Source organism: Cuculus canorus, chromosome 1 (assembly GCF_017976375.1).
Source record: "Cuculus canorus isolate bCucCan1 chromosome 1, bCucCan1.pri, whole genome shotgun sequence".
NCBI lineage: Eukaryota > Metazoa > Chordata > Aves > Cuculiformes > Cuculidae > Cuculus > Cuculus canorus.
This window is the reverse complement of record NC_071401.1, coordinates 180,096,374-180,119,100: the sequence shown is the minus strand read 5'-3', so window position 1 is coordinate 180,119,100 and position 22,727 is coordinate 180,096,374. Positions and strand designations below refer to the sequence as shown.

General features: G+C 38.2%; 1 protein-coding gene across 1 annotated transcript in view; it reads left to right on the top strand.

Annotated features, from left to right (window-relative positions):
* The first annotated feature begins 754 nt into the window (after positions 1 to 754).
* The window catches only part of BMT2 (base methyltransferase of 25S rRNA 2 homolog), a 34,279-nt gene continuing 12,306 nt past the window's right edge, over positions 755 to 22,727 (top strand). The window contains exons 1-3 of the mRNA XM_054072870.1: positions 755 to 969; positions 12,136 to 12,277; positions 21,046 to 21,219. Of these exons, the coding sequence (XP_053928845.1) occupies positions 816 to 969; positions 12,136 to 12,277; positions 21,046 to 21,219 (470 nt within the window). The 5' untranslated portion in view covers positions 755 to 815. The remainder of the gene's footprint in view (positions 970 to 12,135; positions 12,278 to 21,045; positions 21,220 to 22,727) is intronic.

The window sequence follows — 22,727 nt, the reverse complement described above, 5'->3', positions numbered from 1 at the left end:
TGATCTAGTGGGATGTCCCTGCCCATGGCAGGGGGTTGGAACTAAATGATTTTTAAGGTCCCTTCCAACTCAAACTATTCTATGATTCTATGAACTACACGTTCTTTGAACTCCACCAGGGATGGAGTCTCCTCCACTTCCTTGGGCAGCCTGTTCCTTGAGGAGGCTGAGGGGAGACCTTATTGTTCTCTACAACTACCTGAAAGGAGGTTGTAGAGAGGAGGGAGCTGGGCTCTTCTCCCAAGTGACAGGGGACAGGACAAGAGGGAATGGCCTCAAGCTCTGCCAGGGGAGGTTCAGACTGGATATCAGGAAAACATTTTTTCACAGAAAAGGTCATTGGGCACTGGCGGAGGCTGCCCAGGGAGGTGGTGGAGTCCCCATCCCTGGAGGTGTTTAAAAGACGGGTAGACGAGGTGCTCAGGGACATGGTTTAGTGACAGACAGGAATGGCTGAACTTGATGATCCAAGAAGTCTTTTCCAACCTGGTGATTCTATGATTCTATGATTCCAATGCATCCCCACTCTCTCAGTAAAGATATTCTCCCTATTATCCAATCTAAACCTCACCTGGTGAATAACAATCATAGAATCACAAAACGATTGGTGGGGGGCGGGGAGGGAGGGCGGTGGGAGCGCGAGCGCGCGCGAGGGGCGGGGCGCGGGGGGCGGGGCCTGGCGCGCGGGGCGGTGTGTCAGGAGCGCGCGGGGCGGGGGCGCGCGCGGGGGTGTGTGTCTCGCGTGTCGGGGGCGCGCATGCCCGCGGCCCCGCCTCCCCCGGGCAGGCTGCGCGCAGCGGAGCAGCGGCTGTGCTATGGCGGCCGCCCCACAGTCCCGGCCCGGCGGGGCCGCCGCTGCCCCCCCTCCGCCACCGCCACCGCCGGAGCAGGAGCGCAAGCTGGAACAGGAGAAGCTGTCGGGGGTGGTGAAGAGCGTCCACCGGCGGCTGCGCAAGAAGTACCGGGAAGGTAACGGCGGGGGACTGGGCCTGCAGGGGGAGCCGGGCCTGGGGGGGGCGGCCCTGTGGGAAAGGGGGGGGTCTCGCCTTCCCGAGGAGCCCCGGGGTTTGGCCGCTTTCCGTGGTCTCCCGGCAGGGGCTCAAGGGGCGCGTCTCCGGGAGCTTCTCCCGGGGGGTGTGACAGCGTGGGGGTCTGTGTGCTGTGGGACCCCTCATAGCTGATCCCTCCAGCCAGGCCTTTCCCCGCAGTTCCCCAGTGGAACATCAGCGTTTTCCAGGCTGAGGATCCGCAGGAGCGAGGAGGACAGTAGGTCATAACTGCCGAGAGAGATTGAATAGCGATCTAGAGAGGTGCATGGCTTTCTGAATTGTTTGTGCCTCCTGTCTTTCAGCTGTGAAGGAAAAATTCAGGCTGGAGCACTAAGCGAAACAGCTGGGGAAAAGCTGTAATAAAATAAATTGCTCTGAGTCCTTGAAAAATCTACTTTGTCATCAGTATTAATGCCTTTACGCAAGGTTCTTATGGGTCATATTGGAATGCTTAACCCTCCCAGAAATGCTTTCAGTCAGAGTTGAGATTTGTTTCCTGAAATTTGTAGTCTCAGATTGATTGTAGTGATCTATCTAATCTTTGTAAGGCAGGTTACAAAAAAGTCACCCATCCATTTTTCCAGTGCATCCACAGCTCTTTGCTGGCCTGGTGCATACCTGAAGAAGGACATTTATAAAATGGGAATTCCTCCTGTTGTAGGCACTAGTTCTTGCCTCTCATCTGTGTCTGCATATAACACTACTGTTAAAGTAACAAGGTCATTCTATTTGGGGTTTCAGAAGTCTTCACAGGAGTCTCTTCATTGGATTTGGGCACAGGTATCTACCAACATAGTTACTCGTAGAATCACGGAATGGTTTGGGTTGGAAGAGACCTTAAAGATCATCCGGTTCCAGCCCCCTGCCATGGGCAGGGACACCTTCCACTGAACGAAGTTGCTCAACCTGGCCTCAAACACTTCCAGTGATGAGGCATCCACGACTTCTCTGGGCAGCCTGTTCCAGTGTCTCACCACTTTTATAGTGAATAATTTCTTCTTTTTACCTAATCTAAGTCTACCCTCTTTGAGTTTAAAGCCCTTCCTCCCTGTCTTATCACTACATGTCCTCTCCAGCTTTCCTATAGACCTTCTTTAAGTACTGGAAGGCTGCTATAAGGTCTCCCCTGGGACCTTCCCTTCTGCAGGCTGAACAACCCCAACTCTACCAGCCTGTCCTCGAATTTTTGTGGTCCTCCTCTGGACCTGCTCCCACAGGTCCATGTCTTTCTTGTGCTGAGGGCTCCAAGACTGGACACAGTACTCCAGGTGGGGTCTTACAAGAGCAGAATAGAGTGGGAGAATCGCCTCTCTTAATCTGCTGGTCGTACTTCTTTTGATGCAGCCCAGGATACAGCTGGTTTTCTGGGCTGTGGACGCACATTGCTGGCTCATACACTGATCAAGAGTCACTGTTTGTTTTGGCCTTGGTGAGCCAAAACTGAAGGGAGGATCTCCCTTGTTCTCCTGACATTTAGGTGAAGGAACATAGTACATTTTAGCAGCCAAATCCTGGCAAAAGAGCTCAGCTTTGAGCAGTTCATGTTCTTCTGTTATTTCATAGTGCCTGTGGATTAAGACAGACAAACATTGGCACTGCTAACTTTTAAAAAAATGTGAGCAATCTCTATAACAAATGAATTTTTCTTAGATTAGAGCCTAAATTACATGGCAATTTATGAAAGCCTACTTCTCAGCAAAAAGCAAGTTAGTATGCGAGGGTAAGTTGTGTTTTATCTTCACATTACTGTAAGTGGTTAAACAAAAGAGTAAATAGTCATCTTAGCTTAATTTGTATGTCCTATAAATCATGTGTCAGTGAAAAATTTACTGTGTATTTTGTAGCTAAATTAGTAATATTGTATGTAACTTCATGGATAGAGTTAAAACCCAAGCAGTTCCTCATGTCATGTCTTTGCAGCAAAGAGAGCTCCACCATTACCTGCTATTCAATAGTAGATGGTCTTTACAAGTTACTAGCAATTAGTAGTTGTGGTACTTAATAGGTTAGATTGTTTCAACTTCACAATTTTTTTTTTTGAGTCTTTTTTCCCTTACATCTCTCTCTACATGATCTCTGTACATCTCATCTTCTAGAAGCACACTTGAGAATCTCCTTCCTCAGCATCTTAAATGTCATTCTGAAATTGTAATACTAGTACATTCTTGACCTCTGAAGGTTCTCTTGTTTGTTTTTTTGTTTGTTTGTTTGTTTTGTTTTTTAATACTTGGAGGCACTGACTGGTAGGTACATACAGAGTTCACACTTCCCTAAAGAGAAATAGAAAAAGCAACAAATTGTTTGTATTTTCTCAGTACAAATTGAATTATAACTTGTTGATGAAAAAGCAGTTAACAAATGCATCCATAGTTATATGCATACAGCTTATTACTCTGGGAAAACCTCTTGTCTCCACAGGGCTGTGCTCCCACTTCCATATAATGCAGAAGCAGAGCTAGCTGTATTGCACAATCTTATATTCTCGGGTTTTTTTTGTTGATTGTTTGTTTGTTTCATTGTTTTTTTATTCTCTCCTTTCTCACATTTACTAGGGTTCTATGAAGCTTGATTCCATTTTGTCTAAATAAGCAAACAGTACTAGAAGTGCATATTAATTTTGTTGGTAGAGGAAAAAGTATGTTGAGTATCCTTCTGAAAGCTATGTGATTATGTTGCAAAGAATTTGTAGAATGGTTTGGATTGGAAGAGACCTTAAAGATCATCCAGTTCCGCTTGTCTGCCGTGGGCAGGGACACATTTCACCAGACCAGGCTGCTCAAGGCCCCATCCAACCTGGCCTTGAACACCTCCAGGGATGGGGCATCCACAGCTTCCCTGCACAAGCTGTGTCAGTCTCGCCACCCTCATCATGAAGAATTTCTTGCTAATGTCTAATCTAAATCTTTCCCCTTACACAGGGTGGATAAGCCTAAAAGTCCTGGGTTTTGTAGTATGATCTTAAGTTATCGTCTTCTGTTAGAGATGTTGAAGGGAAATACATGTGTCCTTGAGACACTGAGACGTTTGTTCGTAGAAGTTATACAGGCTTGATATTAATAAGCTGATTTCTTTGAGAATTCATTTGCCTTGCTGATGTTAGCAAGCCATGAGTTTGAATGAGCACTTGTAAAAGGCAAGCCAGTGTATTATCTGACTTGCTTATAACTGGCACCATTGTTATAACTTTGTTTTAATTCCCACAGCCATTCTCCTCTTTTTTTGAAGATGAGCTGTGACAATATGCTTTGAAACTTCAAGCTAACATGTTTCCGAAGAACTTGCATACTTATCAAATTGCAAGAGCAGTATTTCTTAACTAAGGATACATCACAGCAATTTTTTCTAGTTACTAAGGAATCACTAGAGTAAAGTTTAGTCAGCATCGTGTCATCTAAATGGTTTGATGGTGTTTTCCTGGTGAAAAGCTGACTCTTGAGATTCATCAAAGCTGGATCTTGGCTTCTTTTTTTAGTTTCTGCATTCGTTGAACCCCTTCTTGTAAATGTGGTGGATAGATTTTCTTTGTACTTCTGTTCTGTGGCTTATGCCATAGTATAGTCCCAGAGCATACCAGTGTATTTGACAAGTATTTGCCATGTTTGAAATGGTTCAGCGTAAATTTTTTAAGTTTGTATTGAAGTTTTTTTTTTCTTCAACAACCTTAACTCTTTTACTGTGTGACTAATACTTACTTACCTTTTCCTACTTTAGGGATATTACTAATCTAGTATGACTTCTAGTGGAAATATTTTTTTTCCTCCTTTTTACTTCTCATCCTTTTCAATTTCCTTCCCTTGCCCTTACACCTTCTCTATTGTTAATTAGTAAATACAGATGGAAAGCGTGTAATCATAAATGCCATGGCAGATCTGGTATTTTGTAATTGTAGGATACTTTATTTTTTCCACTGTGCATACTATGTTAGTATTATATGTCGTATATTTTTAAAATGACTTAATGAAGTTTAGCAAATGAGCATGGATTTTTAGTGGGGAGAACAAAAAGTGTATTTTTTTTTTTTTTTTTTGATTAAGGTGATAGGTCCTTGTCCATACTGAGTGAATATGTCAACTAAATTAGGTAATCATTCGTGAGATTTTTCAGACTACTTTAAGGCAGTAACAGAGGCAGAACCTGTCTAGTGATTCCTAAAAAGACACATAATTCCTGAGGTTAGCCTATAAACTTTGTCTTCGTGAAGGAAACTCTCTTAAGTGAGAACGTAACACACTGAGGTGTAACACGTTGACTTTGGAGTGTGTCTGATGAGCATAAGACTTGTGTGTTTTTCTGAAGTTTTGCTCCCGTTTCCTGTCCAAAATAGATTGGTTTAATTGTAATTACCTTACACACCAGGGCAAAATCCAGAAGGTAAAGTGGATTTCAAGTGCACAGTTATTCACTTATAAGAAACTTTAGGATTATGCATGCTTGACACAAGCCCTTAAAGTATAGAAATTAGGGGTTTTCATGAGATTTTCTTTTCTCCTACTAGCCTATTACAACATGGGGATGGCAAAAAGCGATGTTTGGTTTAGTGTCTTGCTCCCAGGTGACCCCAAATCTTACAGGGGTTTTTTTGTCTATACATCTTTTGGGCACTTGCAGCTGTGGGCCAGAGCATGTTGCATCAGTTGCATATATTCGTATATGCTGTATGTATTGCATGTATGCTGATGTCTGTCTGGCCTGACAGACAGGCTTGTAAAAACAGATTTAGTGCTTCATAGGGAACCAAACATGATCTATGGAACATCTGCTCTGTGATATTTGTTTGTTTCTAGTTGCCTGTAGCAGCCAAGTGGGTTTAATTTTTACTGTGATAAAAATCCCTTCCCCTGATACAGAGGCAACCTTTTTTTCTCTGACTTATTTATTACCTTTGTAGACATGCAGAACTGTATTCATCAAGTAAACATTTTCTGTGCAGCATAACCCTCAGTTGTAGATGGTTTTGAATATAATCTGGAAGGATGATTTACAGGGCCCTTTGCTTCTCCCTGGAAATCCTGTATTGAGTACAAGTGGAAAAAAATTGCTGAGGTAATGGTATTGTAAAGGTATTTTATGAAATATTTTGCTGTGTGTTCACTAAAATGTTTCATTTCTCCTTCTGTGCACCTGTTAGACTATTCAGGCTTAGAATTAGGCAGAACTGATATTTATCCTGATATTAGTTTACTGTAGCACAGAAGTTGATAGAAACATTTGGTGGTGATTCCTTAAAAGAATGATTTGTTGAAACTTCGAAGAAATGGATAATAATTTTATTTGAAGGTTTTTCAAATCCAGAAAATTAGGAACAATTTACAGGACCCTGCCTGATGTTAATAAGTAGCCTGAGTAGCTAAGTGGTTTAGACATTCATGAGAAAAGTGTTTTTTTGAAGTTGGTTGCTTTATTGTCTCTGCCTCTTACATGTTTTTCATGAAAAACCTTGAGAGAGCTTAAGTTCTTCCTGATGTGAACAGGAAACATTTTGAAATAGTGGCATTTTTCACAGGACAGGAAAACTTTGTCACTGAACTCTATGTGACAAATTAACAATTGTTACTCCTTTTTGGAGTTCACTGTAGCCATAAACATAGATTGTCAAGATTTGTCTTTCCCCATTTGCATTAATTTTTTAGAAAAGGGATTCATTTTGTAATACTGTTACATTTTCAAGCAATAAAAACTAGATTCCATTCCATTAAGATTAGTATTGATGCTCTTTTATGACATAAGCATTAAGATATGATTGCCCTTACAGTTTGCACACCAGTTTTGCAGCACGACTTTCATTAGAAATCTCATAGTGTTTTCTATTTCGGGGAATTTAATGATTGGTATCACTTACTTAACCCACCGATTTTGAAAACCCGCTGGCTACAGCACAGATTTGCATCCACTGAACAAAAGGCTGTATATAACCTCTTTCACTGCTTATTTGTTGCCTTGCTGGGGAAGATGGTGTTCCTATTGCAGGGTCAGTGTAATAAAATCTCCTACCTGTACCTCAGCTGCTTCCGAATTTTGCACTTCCATTTGCACAAATCTGTCTCAATCAGTAGTTGCTGTAATGTGTTTATCTCTGTGTTGGTGTCCTGAAGCTGCAGTCAGGTTTGAGGAAAAGGAAAGAAAGGTGATAGTTTCCAACAGAGTAGAACCAACACCTGGGGGCAGTAATTGCTTAAACTATCACAAATAGGCTCCCCACTTTTTGTCTGACAGCTATCAGAGATTTATAGCAGATCAGAGACATACATCATTCTTCAGGGTAATGGAAGCTGACTCCTAGTAGATGCTTTAAATAGCACATGAATTGTACCCTGGGAGTCTGTTTAGTGGAAACAGATAGATAGGATGTTTACCTGACAGGTCAGATGTAGAAATGTGTGTTTGGTCAAATGAATCCTTTCTGTATGAGTAGGAGGCAGGAACATTGATGTTGAGATAAACTAAGAAAATTAGATTCTTGCACTTGTGTTAATACATGTTATTGTGAAGTATTTCAGGTAGAGCCTAAGAAATGTAAAGCAAACACTAGTCAGACTAGAGAAGAAAAATATTAGCTCAAATTGCTTGAACTTTGTTCGAGTTGAAGTTCATGTTCTGTATTGAGACATGTAAAATTGGAAAACGATGAGGCCAAAAATACCTAATGTCTTTCATAAGAATACTGGATATGATGACAGATGTTCACTAAGTCTCTCCTTTATCTTGTATATACTGGAAGTTGTAAATAGCGTAGTATTAGCTAGTATTCCTCACGTAATTAATTTTATTAATCATTGCCACAGTATCCAGACATGTAGTTTTACAGCTAAATTTCGACTGACATGTCACTGTTAATGAGGGAAGTTTGTCAGGTATAGAGGTTTAATTTCAGATTTAGCCTAGTGGACAGTGTAGGGTTGCTTTTCCCATTTACTGTTTAGCGCATTGTAGAAGCTAGTTTACTGGTGAGAGATGGTCTTGAGAAGCTAGAAATGAGATGGATTTTTTTCATTCCACAGTGCATTGCAGTCAGTAACAAAAAAGGAAGTTCAGATCTTGCTAGGCGTTGCTACAGCACCTGTCACCTGAAATTATCCAGCACTGTCACGGACACTTGCTAATTGTGGGGAAAGGTTTGCTTTTTCCGATGAGCAATTCAAGGGGCTTTATTAAAAACTGTTCTACAAATTTGAACACCTCCGTCTTGCTTCTGTCTTTCATTGTTTGTGAATGTATTGAGCTTATTTTCTTCTCTACCAGAGCTATCAAAGGTGTACATAGGCAAGCAGTGTGCTATTAAGTAGAAGTATTGCATAGGTAGTGGATTTAATGTAGGGGTTTTTTTCACTACCAGTTACCATGTAGGTAGCCAAGACTTCAAATCCTTAAACCCCTGTTTGGTCATCTTTTGTTTTTTTTAATTACAGCTACTTTGAATTCAGAAAATTGTGATCTTTTTTCAAAAGGAAATAATGACTGTTCTAATACCATTTTTCCTTAAATGTTAAGAAAATGTTTCTTTTGGGGCAGTTGTTCATTAAACCTAAACCCACATTGCATCTACTTGAAGCATAAGTCCATGGTGTCAGTTAAATTTGAATAATGATCTTGTTTGGTGAAATATTTTCTGTTTGTTTTTGAGATTGTCAGAGATGATTGCATTGTTTTTCTTAAGAACACCAGTGGAGTTAAGGAGGATCAATAAGGCCAGGCTGGATGGGGCTTTGAGCAACCTAATCTAGTGGAAGGTGTCCCTGACCTCACAGCATGGAGTTTGGAACTAGATGATCTTTAAGGTCCGTTCCAACCTAAACAATTCCTGTGATTCTAATAATTACAAAACTTGGGGGTTTGGGTGCAGATAGTACTTTTAACTCTGCATGACTTACCTATTTCATTGCTTGATAAAAGAGAATGATTCAAATCAGCTGTTTGGGGGTTTATCCCATCACCAAATGAAAAATGCTGCATTTAGCAAAACTGAGCTCTGTTTCTTTAATATAGAGAGGCTTGTGTTTTGTTTAAAATACTAATTGATATGACTTTTTTCTGTCAGAAGTTGAAGAATAATTGGCTAATTAATTATTCTGTTTATTTCATAAACATATCTTTAATGACAGTTCCATTTAACACTCTATAAAGAATTGTCTTTTAAAAATAAAAAACAAAAAATAGGATGGAAAAGAGCTGTATTTTTGTTCTTAAAAATAGACTGCTTGGAGAGAATTATGATTGTCCCACCAACAATGGTAAGCCTGGTCTTCCTGCATTGTGCTGGGGACCTTTGAAATCTTGTACATAAATGTGGAATGAGGGGAGTTCTTACTGAGTTTGTATGATTTTCTTCTTTATGAATAATGTTTTCAGCTGTTGAAATTTTCGGCTAACGTTAGGTGTCTATTGCTGTTACCCACAATTAAAACTATCTTGTAATTAAGTTCATTTAGAAATAATTTCTATGTGCCTGACCTGTTCTCTCTGTGACAGGATTCAGTAACTGCTGATTACTCTGCGGGTTAGTTTAAGGACATGATCTGGCTGTTCTGTGGTCAATATTAGTGTGGGTGGGAACTACTTAGAGGAATTTATCTATTCTAGCTAAAGAGTGTAGGATTTTTGTTATTGCATTAGAAAAGACTGTTACGAAGAACCTACAATTTGATCAGTCATTTGTTCACTGACAGAATTGCTAGAAAGGGCTGGGCTACTGGGATATTTCTGTTTTTGAAGGAAGAGTTAATCTGCAAGGTGAAGAGTAGGTAATTTATTTTCTGGGCAATCCTGGATGGAGAGGAGAGCAAATATTAAATACTTTTAAAGTAATGTCACTCAGATGATTTGAGACGTGTGTGAAACTCCTGTTAGGAGCTGGTCTTTCCAATCCTACTCTTCAGCTGGACATTGGCATAACTGGTTCCTTAGTCGAGGTCTGAAGAGGCAGTGCTCAAAACATGGTCAGGAGTATGCGAGACAAAGTTGAAGGCACAAAATCAAATGTTAACTTTAGGATGCGAGTGAAGATGCAAGACACTTTTTATTATTATTCCTTTAGATTAGCCTACAGCAAGCATCTATTTAATTTACAGTATTATTGATTGCTTAACAGAAGATTTTATTCATTTCTTTAGTAACTGTTAGTTTTACGGTGAAACCATCCTGCATATTTTACTGCCTTTTTGGTTACACAAGCTATGATTCATAAATAAATGTTTAACTCCACTATGGAGTTAATGCAATATTTGCACATGGATTATAATGTATTGTTCAAATAATTTAATACATAGCTCTATTGTGTTCTGCATATCAGCCTCAAATTGCGTGCTGCAAGACCTGTTGTAGTCACTGCCTCAAAATCTCGACGGAAGGAAGCATATGTGGATTTTCAATGCAGTATTGGGGCATGATTCTGGAATTCAAGTTCCTGTGAACCTGTTGTGCATCTATGCCTTCTCCAAGCTCACCCGCAAGAAGAATCAAGAAAAAAACCAAACCAAAGCAACTCACTACCATGATACTTGCTTAAGGGAAACTGGACCTCACAGATACTTCTTCAAAAGCCCTTGCACAACAGTGCCGGTATCTTATAAGGGAGTCCTTTATCTGCAGTTTCTTTGGAGCTTACATTAATGAAAGGGCAGACAAGTGAGCGTCATGTCAAACCCAGTATTGACTGGGTCAACAGTAGATGTTTAAACAAGAATATGTGAGTTTAAACAAGTGCTGCTGGAGTGTCATTGTAGGCTTGCTTACCATTGTCATTAGCCGATTTCATGGTGTAGGAGCTCCCAAGTTAGAAACTGCATCTTTGAATATGGAGTTTGTCATAGATTTTCTTCCCTTAGTTTGCCCAGCCATGTCAACTTTAAGCTTAAATGCATATTTCATGAAGAAATAACTATTTTTTTACTTTGAAGCTGTCTTTTTATGCTTTTCCTGAATGACCTGAAGGACAGGTCATGCTGCAAGCTACTCTCAGGCTTGCAGACATTAATACTTAGCTTATGCTTGATAGACTTCTAAAATATTTCTTTGCAATATGAAGGTGCTACAAAAAATCATTCTGGAACCATGTGAAAAGTACATTAGTTGCCTAAGTCAAAGCTTAATCTAAAAACTTGGTTTTAGCTCTGTTAGCTTGTAGCTGCAAAATCAGCTGGTAATTTTTATTGTACAGATTTACATATATATATTTAAACTAGATGTGCTCACATTTGTGATTAAGAAATAAAAGGAATTAGTGAAGATCATACAGTACACAGGAGTTTACTTTCTTAGGGCAGAAATGTCCTTTTATGAAGGTATACCAAGGGTTTGCACATTTTAAAAACCACAATAGAAATTGTGGCTAGCCACTACTAGCATTTATCCTGGTTTTGTTTAGCAGTACATTATGTCGGGCAAACTAAGAGAAGTGAGTACTTAGCAGCAAAAGAGGGGAAATCATCATGTTTAATTACTTCAAAGTACCAGAACCTGCAAAACTTCTTTTTGGCAAGATGAAGAGCATGAAAATATAATAAATCTCGCCCTGGAGATCAACAGACATATGTTTTTGTGATTTTCTGACCATAGTTGATATGATCTTTCAGTACTGTCCCTGAGAAGCAAACTCATTGAGACTGGCTAGGTTAGGCAGAAATCAGTAAAGGTTTGAATTCTTTTTCCGATGTATCCAAAGAAATCTATAGTAGGGTTCCATTTTGACATTTTTCCATGTAATATCATCCACAGTATTTGCCATGAACATGAATGCTACTAGGAAGCCTTGAAGTCTTTCATTTCCAATATGTTTGTCATGTTAATGTTCACACACAGAAACCCGAAAGTAAAACTTCCCAGAGACTTGAATTTCACTGAACAAACTGAAAAAAAATCAGTATACTGAGAATGTTGCTAGTTTTTCAAGTACCCAATAGCCACTTCCTTATCCAAAACCTGGAATTATGTTTGACTAGAGAAAGGAGACCTTGTTTTTGTTACATGCAGGTAAAGTAATCTCTTGATGCATTATGTAACTTCTTTTAATTGGAAGATGGGGATTTTGCCATGGAGATAATGAGACACCTTGTATCTAATGTGCAGCTTTTTCTGTTGTTGTTTTGTTTAGTGGGAGACTTTGATAAGATCTGGCGTGAGCACTGTGAGGATGAGGAAACTCTGTGTGAATATGCTGTGGCAATGAAAAACCTTGCAGATAATCACTGGGCAAAAACTTGTGAAGGAGAAGGCCGAATTGAATGGTGTTGCAGGTAAATTTTAACATATTGAAAACATGCAATTGCAGATTCCTAGTTGTGATTATTTACAATACAACACTTAAGCATTTTTGCTTTTTTGCCACTTTTAACATTTGTTCTGTGACATGCTAATGATTTGTTGCTTCCTAAAACAAATACCTTCATACTGTTTCAACTTACTACGAAAATATAATTTATGAAGTGTATTGTTATAAGGTGACTCTTTTTTAAAGTATCTTCAACAAAACCCTTTTTTTTTTTTCCCCTCAAATAACTGAAGCTCTTTGCAAGTAATCCTATGAAGTAATTTTCCATATATTTGAACCTCAGTGTTTGAATCTCGGCAAATGCAGTGAGTGTAGCTCAAGTTTAATTTTCAGGGTTCTGGTTTGATTGGTGCATATAATAGTGTTTGATCTCTAAATGCAAATATCTGGTGCTTAACTTTCAAGCCTTAATCTCCTGCGACAGACATGCAGTATGAAACTTTCTTAAAATGGATTTTAAACTTTAAAATTCCTGTAAGTCATAAACATCTGATTTTTGTTGGGTTTTCCTAATTGTAAAGTCATGAAGTAAGTTCAAAATGGTTTCCTTTTTCCCTGCCTTAGACTCTTAAATATTTGAAAACCATTCTTTTACATATCAGTCTTGTATCCTTTAGCTTAAAAAAATACATAGTTAAGTGTTTCTTTATAGACCCTTTTCTGGACGTTTTTTGTGTGTCCTACCAGTTACAAGAGGGGTGAATCTGTTGTAAAGAACTGTGCCCAGAACTATGGCCAGATATAGACACAGTGTTCCAATGGCCTTTTTAGGGATAAATAAAATAAAGAAATACTATTGGGGTTGTAGTTAACTCTTGTTGACCTTGTTTGGATTTTCTATGGTTTTTGTGTTTGGGCTTGGTGTGTTTTTTGGTTTTTTTTTTGGTGTGGCATTGATTTATGTTCACTGGTGATCCCCATCTGCCTGCTTCTTTTTAACATGCTTCCTCAGTTACTAGTTGTTTTCTTGTATTTATGGTATTCATTACTTCTGTAGAAATGCTGATATTTGTATTTCTCTTTACTAAATTACACTCTCTTGAATCATATGATGAATTCTAATACTGCAGTCTTCACACATGGACACACACACACACAGGGCTTGGAATTGTTCACAGATCAGTTAAGAGGAGTACTGACCATTCCAATGTCCAGGTTATCTCTGAAAAAAACTAATTTTTACTTAATCCAGGAAAGATTCCCATGGAACATTGCTCAGTATTTTCATGCAATTTGATTGGCAGCTAATATGTCAAAGCTTTTTTTCAGTAGAGGTGAGCACGCTTAGTTTAATTTCAGCTAAACGGTATTCTCTTAGCTTGGGCAAGCTTGTCTGTCACTCTGTAGGACAGAATGATATTCCTTGTGGACAGAGGTGGAACAGTTGATGGCCTGTGTATTGAAGTCCTTTGGCTCTGTGCCTCACTTATTTTCTGTTTGTATTTCCTACAAGATTTAAAAAGTAGACATATTTAAGTAAGTGTCCAGTTTGGGCCTTGCAGCTTGAACTCATGTTAGAAAGAGAAGCCACCCAGTAAGAGACACTAAAATGCTCTGTATCACTATCAAAGCATGTACGTTTTCAGTTTGCAAAGCTAAGCGGTCAGGAGTTTTACATCAGTGGAAAAAAAGGAGTACTTTTCACCTCATTATGTCTTGGATTAAACGGAAGCCTGGATGGCTAGATACCAGAATGTATCAGATTGACTTTGAGTTCTTCATTTTTTTGCTCCTCTCAAAGGGCCAAGAGGTGTGCCCGGACAGATGGCTGTTCCTGTTGTCGTTACTCCTCCTTGTGTCTGGCTGCGTAATTGTGTGCCAGAGAGCTTGCCCTGCATGAGACTTCAGTGAAAGCTTTTGCTCCATGCTTTGACTGTGTCACCATGACAGCAGAAAGGTAGCTGATGTATTGGATGAAGTTTAATTTGAGAGTGGAATGCTGACAATACTTGGGAACCACTGGTGTATCCCTGCTGAAGAAAGGATAGTCTGAGCTTTTTTGTTTTTCTTTGAAGTAGGATCTCTTCAGAGATCTGAAACTGAGAAGTGTTTTTTCTGTTAGCTTAAAAACAAAGGTGTTTTTTTTCTTTCTTTCATTTTCCTTGTGTTCTCTTATGAACAAATACCTGTAAAGTAAATCAGAGAATGCAGAATAACTATTAGAGAAGCCATGTCTGCTTCTGAGAATCAAGAATGATTTTGGTGAAGGGTCCTCCTTTCAGAAGTCTTTCTAGGTATTTAGTTGAAGGCACTGGAAAATGTTTATTCTGACATTAATTCTTAAATCAGATGGCATAAAGCTTATTATTTTGCTACTTTATTAGTTGTTGATTTAAACAAGCACAAATCTAGACTTTAGAAACTATGAAAGATGGAAAGCAGTACATGAGGATCAGTGCTAATGACAATATGCCACATTGTATAGGGCCAGTTTTGTTTTATTGTTTCAGGACAAAATTGTACAAGTGTTAACTGGGGAGAGAGGCAGGGGGGAGAGTGATTAAAACTGTGTCCCCTTCCAGATGCAGATTAATGATCCCCTGAGTGATGCTTTAAAAAGCCTGGGCAATGTTCAAATGTCCTTCTCTTGCTTTCTTTTTGTCTTTGAGGAAAACTGAATACAGAGTAACAACTGGTGTCTGGAAATAAACACTTCTTTTTCTCTTTTATTTCATTTGTGTTAGGACCTAAAACTTAAACCAAACTAGGGTAAGGTGATGATTACACTGAATAATTAATTTCTGCTGACATAGGTAAGCTGGTGAACCTTTGTATGGAAAATGAATGCCAGCCTGTTCTGGTTCTAGTTAGAACAAAAGAAGCTAGACTAGCAGCTTTGCTTCTTTTTGTTGCTTTTGCATCAGAGTTAAGACTTTTGTTGACTTGGCTTTTTTTTTTTTTAAATAACAAAACCCAAAATCTGCACTTCTAACTGTCATGACAAAGCACTATCTAGACCTGCATTTTTTTAAAGTCTTGGCTCTTTTATAAGCACACTAAAGAAATACGGTCTTGATGAAGTTAGTTTCAGGTAAGTGCAGAGCTGTTTGGAAAAACTGGCAGAAAATAGATGGTAGAAGCTTATCTTAAACGTCACTTACTGAGGAGGACTCTGTCAGTCCCGGTTACTGCATCCATTGCTAATCAGTGTTTTAATTATCAGTCTGCTAAAATAAAGTTTATTTATTAAATTTGCAAATGAGAACAAAGAGAAAAGTATTGTCACTCTGAGAGCAGGAATAAAATTAACAGTGTTCTTAACTATACCAAATATTATCAACTATACAAATACAGGCCAGGGAATAATTGGTTGTGTCAGTCTTTTGGAAGAGCATTTGGATTCTGTAGCAGGCCACAAGTTGAATATGAAACAGTCATGGGATGCTTTTGCAATAAAGGCAAATATCATACTGGAGTGTGTTAATGAGATTGTCTACAAGATATGTAAAGTACACCTCTGACTTAATTTAGTATTGCTCTTAGCCAAAATATCACCTCGGCCACTGTGTTTAAAGAAAAACAAACAGCTCAACTAAAAGAAAGATTAAAAAATTACCAATTTTTTTTTTTTCCCACAAAATCCTTGGGTGTTTTTTTTAAATAGAAAATGGAGCTGTCTAGTCAAGAGAAAGCTAAGTAATCTCTTACAGGATCTTTGAGAATAATAGGTCTCTGATAAAACTGAAAAGCTGATCTTGTTTGGGTTTGGAAGATTGAATGAATGAATGTTTGAAGTCCTTTCAAAACTGTTTTGCAGCTGTTTTGATGAATACAGAGTGATTCACTGTCAGTAGGATGGAATTAAGAGAGTGAAGAAAAACCATTTAAAATAGAAAAATGTTCATGTAACATTCATGTCCGTATAACAGTCTTCTTTTTTGCTCTTAAAGAGTACTTTGTTCTGACAAAACTGTATTTGTTTGAACATGAGAGCTAATCACACCAGTGATCATGTGATACCTGCTCGCTCTTCTCAAGTTCTTGGAATCCTCTAATAATGGAGGACATTGCCTCCAGAACATGGCTTGAGTTGGAGGGGTATACATATAAAACACCAGAGAAACATTTGATTACAGACCTAATCGTGTTTCTCAAAAGGAGAATGTCTCAAAACCCTAAAACTGAAACCAAGTATGAAAAATAAAAAGCAAAAATGTACTGTATACAAGTTTCTCAACTCAAAGTTTAACAAAATATAATTATGATGATACAAAATAATACACTGAGAAATCTAGAAACAATTCAACCTATGTCGAATACGGCATTTCCTTAACCTAAAGCAGAATACACATGACAATAGCAAAATATTCTCCAGTCCAGAGGAAACTTTTGTGCTTTTTTAGGTATGGTTAATGTGTACAAGGGAAATGGAGAATTCTCCCTTCCTTAATCTTCTTTGCAGATTGGGGATGAGTGGGTTAAACCCGTAGAAGAGTTTACAGTTCTTTTTTTTTTTTTTTCCAGGCCAGCAGCTCTGTCAGTTGACATTCATAAATGAATTCCTCAGTGTGTGGGAGGAGGCAAGAAACATTTTGCAGACACAAACCATGATATGAAGTTCAGACTTTACTTCAGCTCTGAAGGGCCGTATATTATTTCTCTGTACTGTCACTGAACTTCATCTTCAATATTAGGTTTTGGTTAGTAAATACTGTAAGGATCATAAGTCAAGCTCACCATTTCCTTATTATAAAGCAGAAGGAAAGAGATTGTGTCAGTTCTTAGCATGTGAAACTGGCTGTTTCAAACCCTTGAGAATTCTGTACCTGTGATTCTGTGAATTGATAATGTCTATCAAACTGCTTTTTGCTGTGATAAAGACTGATCACACTAGCTTTAAATTAGTTGTTTCTTGTTACTTGATGAGAACAACTAGCTACTGATACTTTCATGGCTTTTAAATTTCACGACTTTTAAATTTCACATGGTGTTTCTTTGGCAATTCCCTCTCTTTCTATTTTATATTCTGTTGATACCCTTGGGTTTGGTCATGTATTCAAAACCAAAGCTCATTGCTGGAGAATATTAACAAATTAATATGTATTCATACTGGCTTCTACTGAAACTCCCTATACGTGTCTGACGGGGAGGCAACCTAAACAGGTTGTTTACAATTTGAGATTTGAAATAGGAAAACAAGTTTCATTGAGGAATCGTAGAATGGTTTGAGTTGGAAGGGACCTTAACGATTGTCCAGTTCCAAACCCCCTGCCATGGGCAGGGATACCTCCCACTAGATAAGGCTGCTCAAGGCCTTATCCAGCTTGGCCTTGAACACCTCCAGGGATGGGGCACCCACAGCTTCCCTGGACAACCTGTGCCAGTTCCTCAGCACCTTAATTGTGAAGATTTTCTTCCTTATGTCTAGTCTAAATCTTCCCATCTGCCATTTATAGCCACTCCCCCTAGCCCTAGGAAATATCTAGATTTTTTTTATTTAAAGCGAAGACATGAACTGGACACTTCAGCTGTCTCTCTGCCAGCAAACTTTAACAATTTAGACCCAAAATGTTTATTTCACAGTTTGTGTCAACTGTAGCAAATGTTAGCTATGGTAGCATTTACATTGCATCATTCTTCTTAAACAAGTATGTTAATTGTAAAACTATTATTGTATCATCAAAGACTGAAAGCTTAAGTGTCAGTTAAAAATGGAGCCACGTCAGTTCTCAGAATTATAGACTACTTAACATGCCTTAACTGTCTAGAAAGAGAAATGAAGTTTTGTTCATTACTTGATACAGTTGTTAAATGTCCTCTTATATAGCTCCATACCTGATGAATCCACATTGTGATCAACGGCTTTTAAGGGCTATGAAGTTAAATAGGTGGCTAGGTCAGCAAGTAACCATGGGGTAAACTACTGAGTGCATTACCTCTGGTTAGCTGCTGTGCAGTGACTGCCCACGTGCTCACTGTACCCATGGTAGGTGTGAGCTCTGCTTCCATGGAGGAGCATACGTAGGCAGCTCCTCTGAGGCCACAGGAGACAGAAGGCCAACATGTAATATTTCTGAGCAAATTATTGTAACTTCTGAAAAACTGCAAATACAGGTAACCCTTAGTTGTTACGAAATGCAGAGTTGCCTGGGGTTTCTTGTTTGGATGAGTGGATGTGGTATTGGTTTTGCTCCCCAGTGCTACTGCACAGGTATACAGTCTAGGATCTGAATGTGAAGAATTTTACTCAGTCTTGGGCCTTCTTGTTGCTTTGACCCCTCCATCTATCAGCAAAAACCCAGGAGTAGAAGATGCTTCTCGTTGTGGTTGACTTGGATGTCAATGTCAGTGTCCTATGTGCAGACAAGAAAAGTCAGTTAAGAAGAATATAGAATTATGAGAACTCAGTTGTCATGATAATAGAGATAGAAGGATGGAAAAAATACGAATTTGCACCAGTACCAAGAATGAGGAAAATAATGGCTCCTCAGTGACAAGAGGTGCTTGTACTACACTTTGCAAGTAGGTGGTTCTCCTGTGCAACAGCTCAGTAAGTGTTAAGTTGGGCAATGTACCTGCTTCTAGTGAGTTAAAAGGTCAATAACATCAATAGTTGAGGAGAATAAAACAATACATTCTCCCAAGGTTGTGAACTTTTTGTATTCTGACTTGCATGTCAGCATCAATAGCAGTGTAACATTTAAACTCCCTTTGATTCTGGATGATTTAAGACATATAATGAGAAAAAAAGACAATAAAAACAGAGACTGTAAGATGCTAAGAAAGTAGCAAAGTAGCTGATAAAAATGCATTTTCTGAGTTTCATTTCTTTGACTGAGACAGAACTAAATAGTTTTAAATTGATTATATGCTTATAAACAAATAATACAATACAGTGTAAAAGGCAATATTATTAGCATAGCAGCAATAATTATATGTGTTTTTCTCAGATTCTTTTTTTGTTTACTGATGTTTTCAATCTTTTTCCAGCTAAGTTAAATGACTGGTGGCTCCTGCTTTAACTTTGCTAGTTCAAGAATTGTTGTCTTTCTAAACTTGCAGTCTCTGGTGGATGGAGTTGGTAAGGTTTTCTAGATATCAGGGAGTATGGCAGTCTGGACTGCTGTTCATGCTTCTGCATGTGATCTTGCTCCATATTGTTAAGATGTGGATTTCATTTCCTTATTCACCCTAGCTTCTCTTTGGTGTGAAAATAACTTACTGAAGAATCATAACTTGTTGAATGTAAATATAATATTTACTGAGTTTTTCTCCTATAGCTGCCTTTTCTGCTGTAAGGTTACTGTCTGCATTTTAAACTTACATTCAGTTGCAAGAATGCCTAAGGCCTGCTTGAGCAAGAAAAACTTGCTTGTGCTTTGAGTTTGTTAGATGTGGGTCAGTTTTGATCCTGCAATCCTGTTGTGTCCAGGATAACTTATTTTTTCCCCCCCTCACAGCAAGAATTGGGAACCTGGACATACCATGCTGCTGTAATTCAAGGTAGTCTTTTCCTGCCAGTTTGGAGTAAACGATTTCTATCTGTACCTGTTTGATTTTGTGCGTTTCCCCTTAACAAACTTAACTCTAATGACTTTTTTTTGCTCCACAGCTTATATGGTGGAAAGGCGGCATATATTTGGTGCATATCAGCAACCCTTAGATAAGGCCTGTGTATTCTAAGTCCTTGTCTATTTGTGATTTAAATTTAGCGTTATACCAACATGTCCTTTCCCGAATCTGTGATGTGAAATACTATGTTATCTTGATCCTACTCTGCATCACGTGTTATTAAACTACACCTGAGCTTATGTTTTCTGAAATGTTTCCTTCAAACCCCTGCAGCTTTGTTAGAGTGAGCTTCAAGAACATCATAAGATAAGTTGTTATGAAAACATTATTCCAGGAAGTACTATTTCTGTTAAACTTTCCATGCAAATACTTGGCTGACACATCTAATTAAAAAGAAAAGCACCCTGCTTTGTGCAGGGTGAGTCAGGCTTTTTAATTTCACAGCAACAAATTGTTTCCAATTCTACTTCTATTTTGTGGACAAAATTCAGTTATTCTCAAATATAGTGCTTGCTTCTAACACTCACTGCTGGTTGAAGTATGCAGAATGTAACTTTTTTTTTATAACATTCATTCCTTTAAACTGGTTAATGTTTCTGTTCAAGTTGGACCAGATTATTTTTTTTCTGGTTGCCATTAGCAAAATAATTAAGTATGGGGAAAAACTGAAGGCTAAAATAAGTCTTTTGCAGTAATACAGGTACTGCAGGTATCTTTTATTTAAAAAAAAAAAACAGACAAACTCGATTAAAGTTAAAAACTGTTGATTGTAAGTTAGTCCATAGGCCTGGGTTATGTTTCTTTTCCTCCACATTACATGCCTTGCAAGACACAAATGTTTTAAAAGCCCCTGCATTTATGAGGAGCTGCTTAGTGGAGAACTGTGGTACTGGAGTGGCAGCTGAAGTTCACCCTCTGCTGATGCTCTGACAAGACTCCTGCTGTCTTGCTTTAAAAGTCAGACAAAACTATTTTGAATCTGTTTACTCAGCTGTGACTTAAGGCCTAATTTTGGGAACTGAAACACCACTTAATTTCAAGTATGTCTTTGGGTATATTGCATCTTTCCTGAAACTGATCTATCAAAGTTGCAGTAAAACCCAGATGTGTTTAAAAGCTGACTGCGGTTGTACCTCTTACACCTCTGTCTTATCTTACCTACACCAATGACCAAAAATAGCATTCTGTTTTTCTGGGGGATTTTTCTTTTTGTCTTTTCAGTGTATGCCGAGAATATTTTCAGAATGGTGGGAAAAGAAAAGCACTTGAAAAAGATGAAAAAAGAGCACTTCTTGCTTCCAAGACCACTCCAGCTTTAAATATTCCCCAGGCTCCCAAGATTGAAGGTCCCTTACCAAACTTTGGCTTGACAAATCATGAAACTATAACAGAAGAGTAAGTTTTACTTGTTTTCCAGATGGTTTTTTTTTTCCTTTCTATGTGTGATAAGAGTTACCTAGACTTTTTTTCCCCCCATAACATATTAGTCAGTCTGATGTGTTTTTAATAGTTGAGAAAGGCCATTTTCATGTGAACATATGTACATGTTTCAAGTAGTATTTATGTTGTATTTATGTTTTGGTGGATGCCATAAAAAAATTGCTGGAGAATAACAAGCTAGTCATCTTCATTTAAGTGTTAGAGCAATTTCACTTTTGTATGTCATCGGTGTGCAATCCAATTTATATTAAACCTTGCAGTGAAATAGGGGAGATGTTAATTAAGTTAGAATCTAATAGCTGTTCAGCTTTGTTGAAAAGTCAATTGCTTATGTAAGTACTAAGTGCCAAATGTAAATATCAGAGTACTTAAAACTTTCTCTTCATAAATAATTGCAGAGAAACTCTTGATTCCAATTATACATTTCAAAAGCAATTTTGAATTATAACCCTTAATTTTAAATGCACTAGCTTTCTGGTGGCTGGCTCTGCAGAAGTTATAGTATCCTTGAGGTGTTTTCCTAACAACAGCTTTAATTTTGTTTTTGACCTTCACTCAAGTACTCAAGTATTTTATTTTTGGCATTCAGGAGTAGCCTTATTATTTCACTTTAAGTCCCACTTGCCTTTTTTTTTTTTCCTTAAATAACATGGGTCATGCTTGTGGCTATTCCATGTGTGATAGAAAGAATTTAATATTTTGCAAGTATAATGGATTAAAAAATGCATAAGCATGTTATCATTAAATGTTACACTTAAGACTTGCATCATACTCTTCATAGGTCAGTTCCCACAACTGTCTGCAACAGAATTTTTTCTGTTCTGTGAAGAGATTTTTCTCGTTATTGTAGCATGTCTTCTGTGATCAGCACTTAGGTTTTGGGTATAGTATTAGTTACAAAAGGAATGAATGTGTTCCTAAATTTATTAGCAGATGTTTCTGTCGCTACCAGATGGCACCTTTTGTGGTTTCTCGTGTTTGTAATGTAACTTGCAAAAGGCATAAAGATCTCAAATGCATAAGTAGTTGGATAGTTAAATACAAAACAAAAGTACTTTCCCCATTGTTGGGGACATCATGACAAGACAAAACAGATGCTTCCAAAAGGAAAATCATGACTTCTCAAGCTGACTTCCCACACCAACTCCTCTTTTTAGTGCTCATTTTGCTAAGTCAGCCTCAAAATGAATATCTGTTTTTAATGAGAACTGTCAGGCACTTTAGCACAAAGAGCTAATGAAATACTAATACCTTATAATATCTCAATAATGCTGGTGTTTAACACATAATTTTAGCATTACTATAAATAGTAATTTGTTGTTACTCGTTTGTTTAAATCAATAGGTTTGATCATACACTACTTAAAGTTGATTTGTCTTCCGGTGGGAAGCCTTGTCATGATAAAGCATTAGCTCTCTCTTTGCATGTGGTCTTTATAGTCATAGAATAGTTTAAGTTGGAAG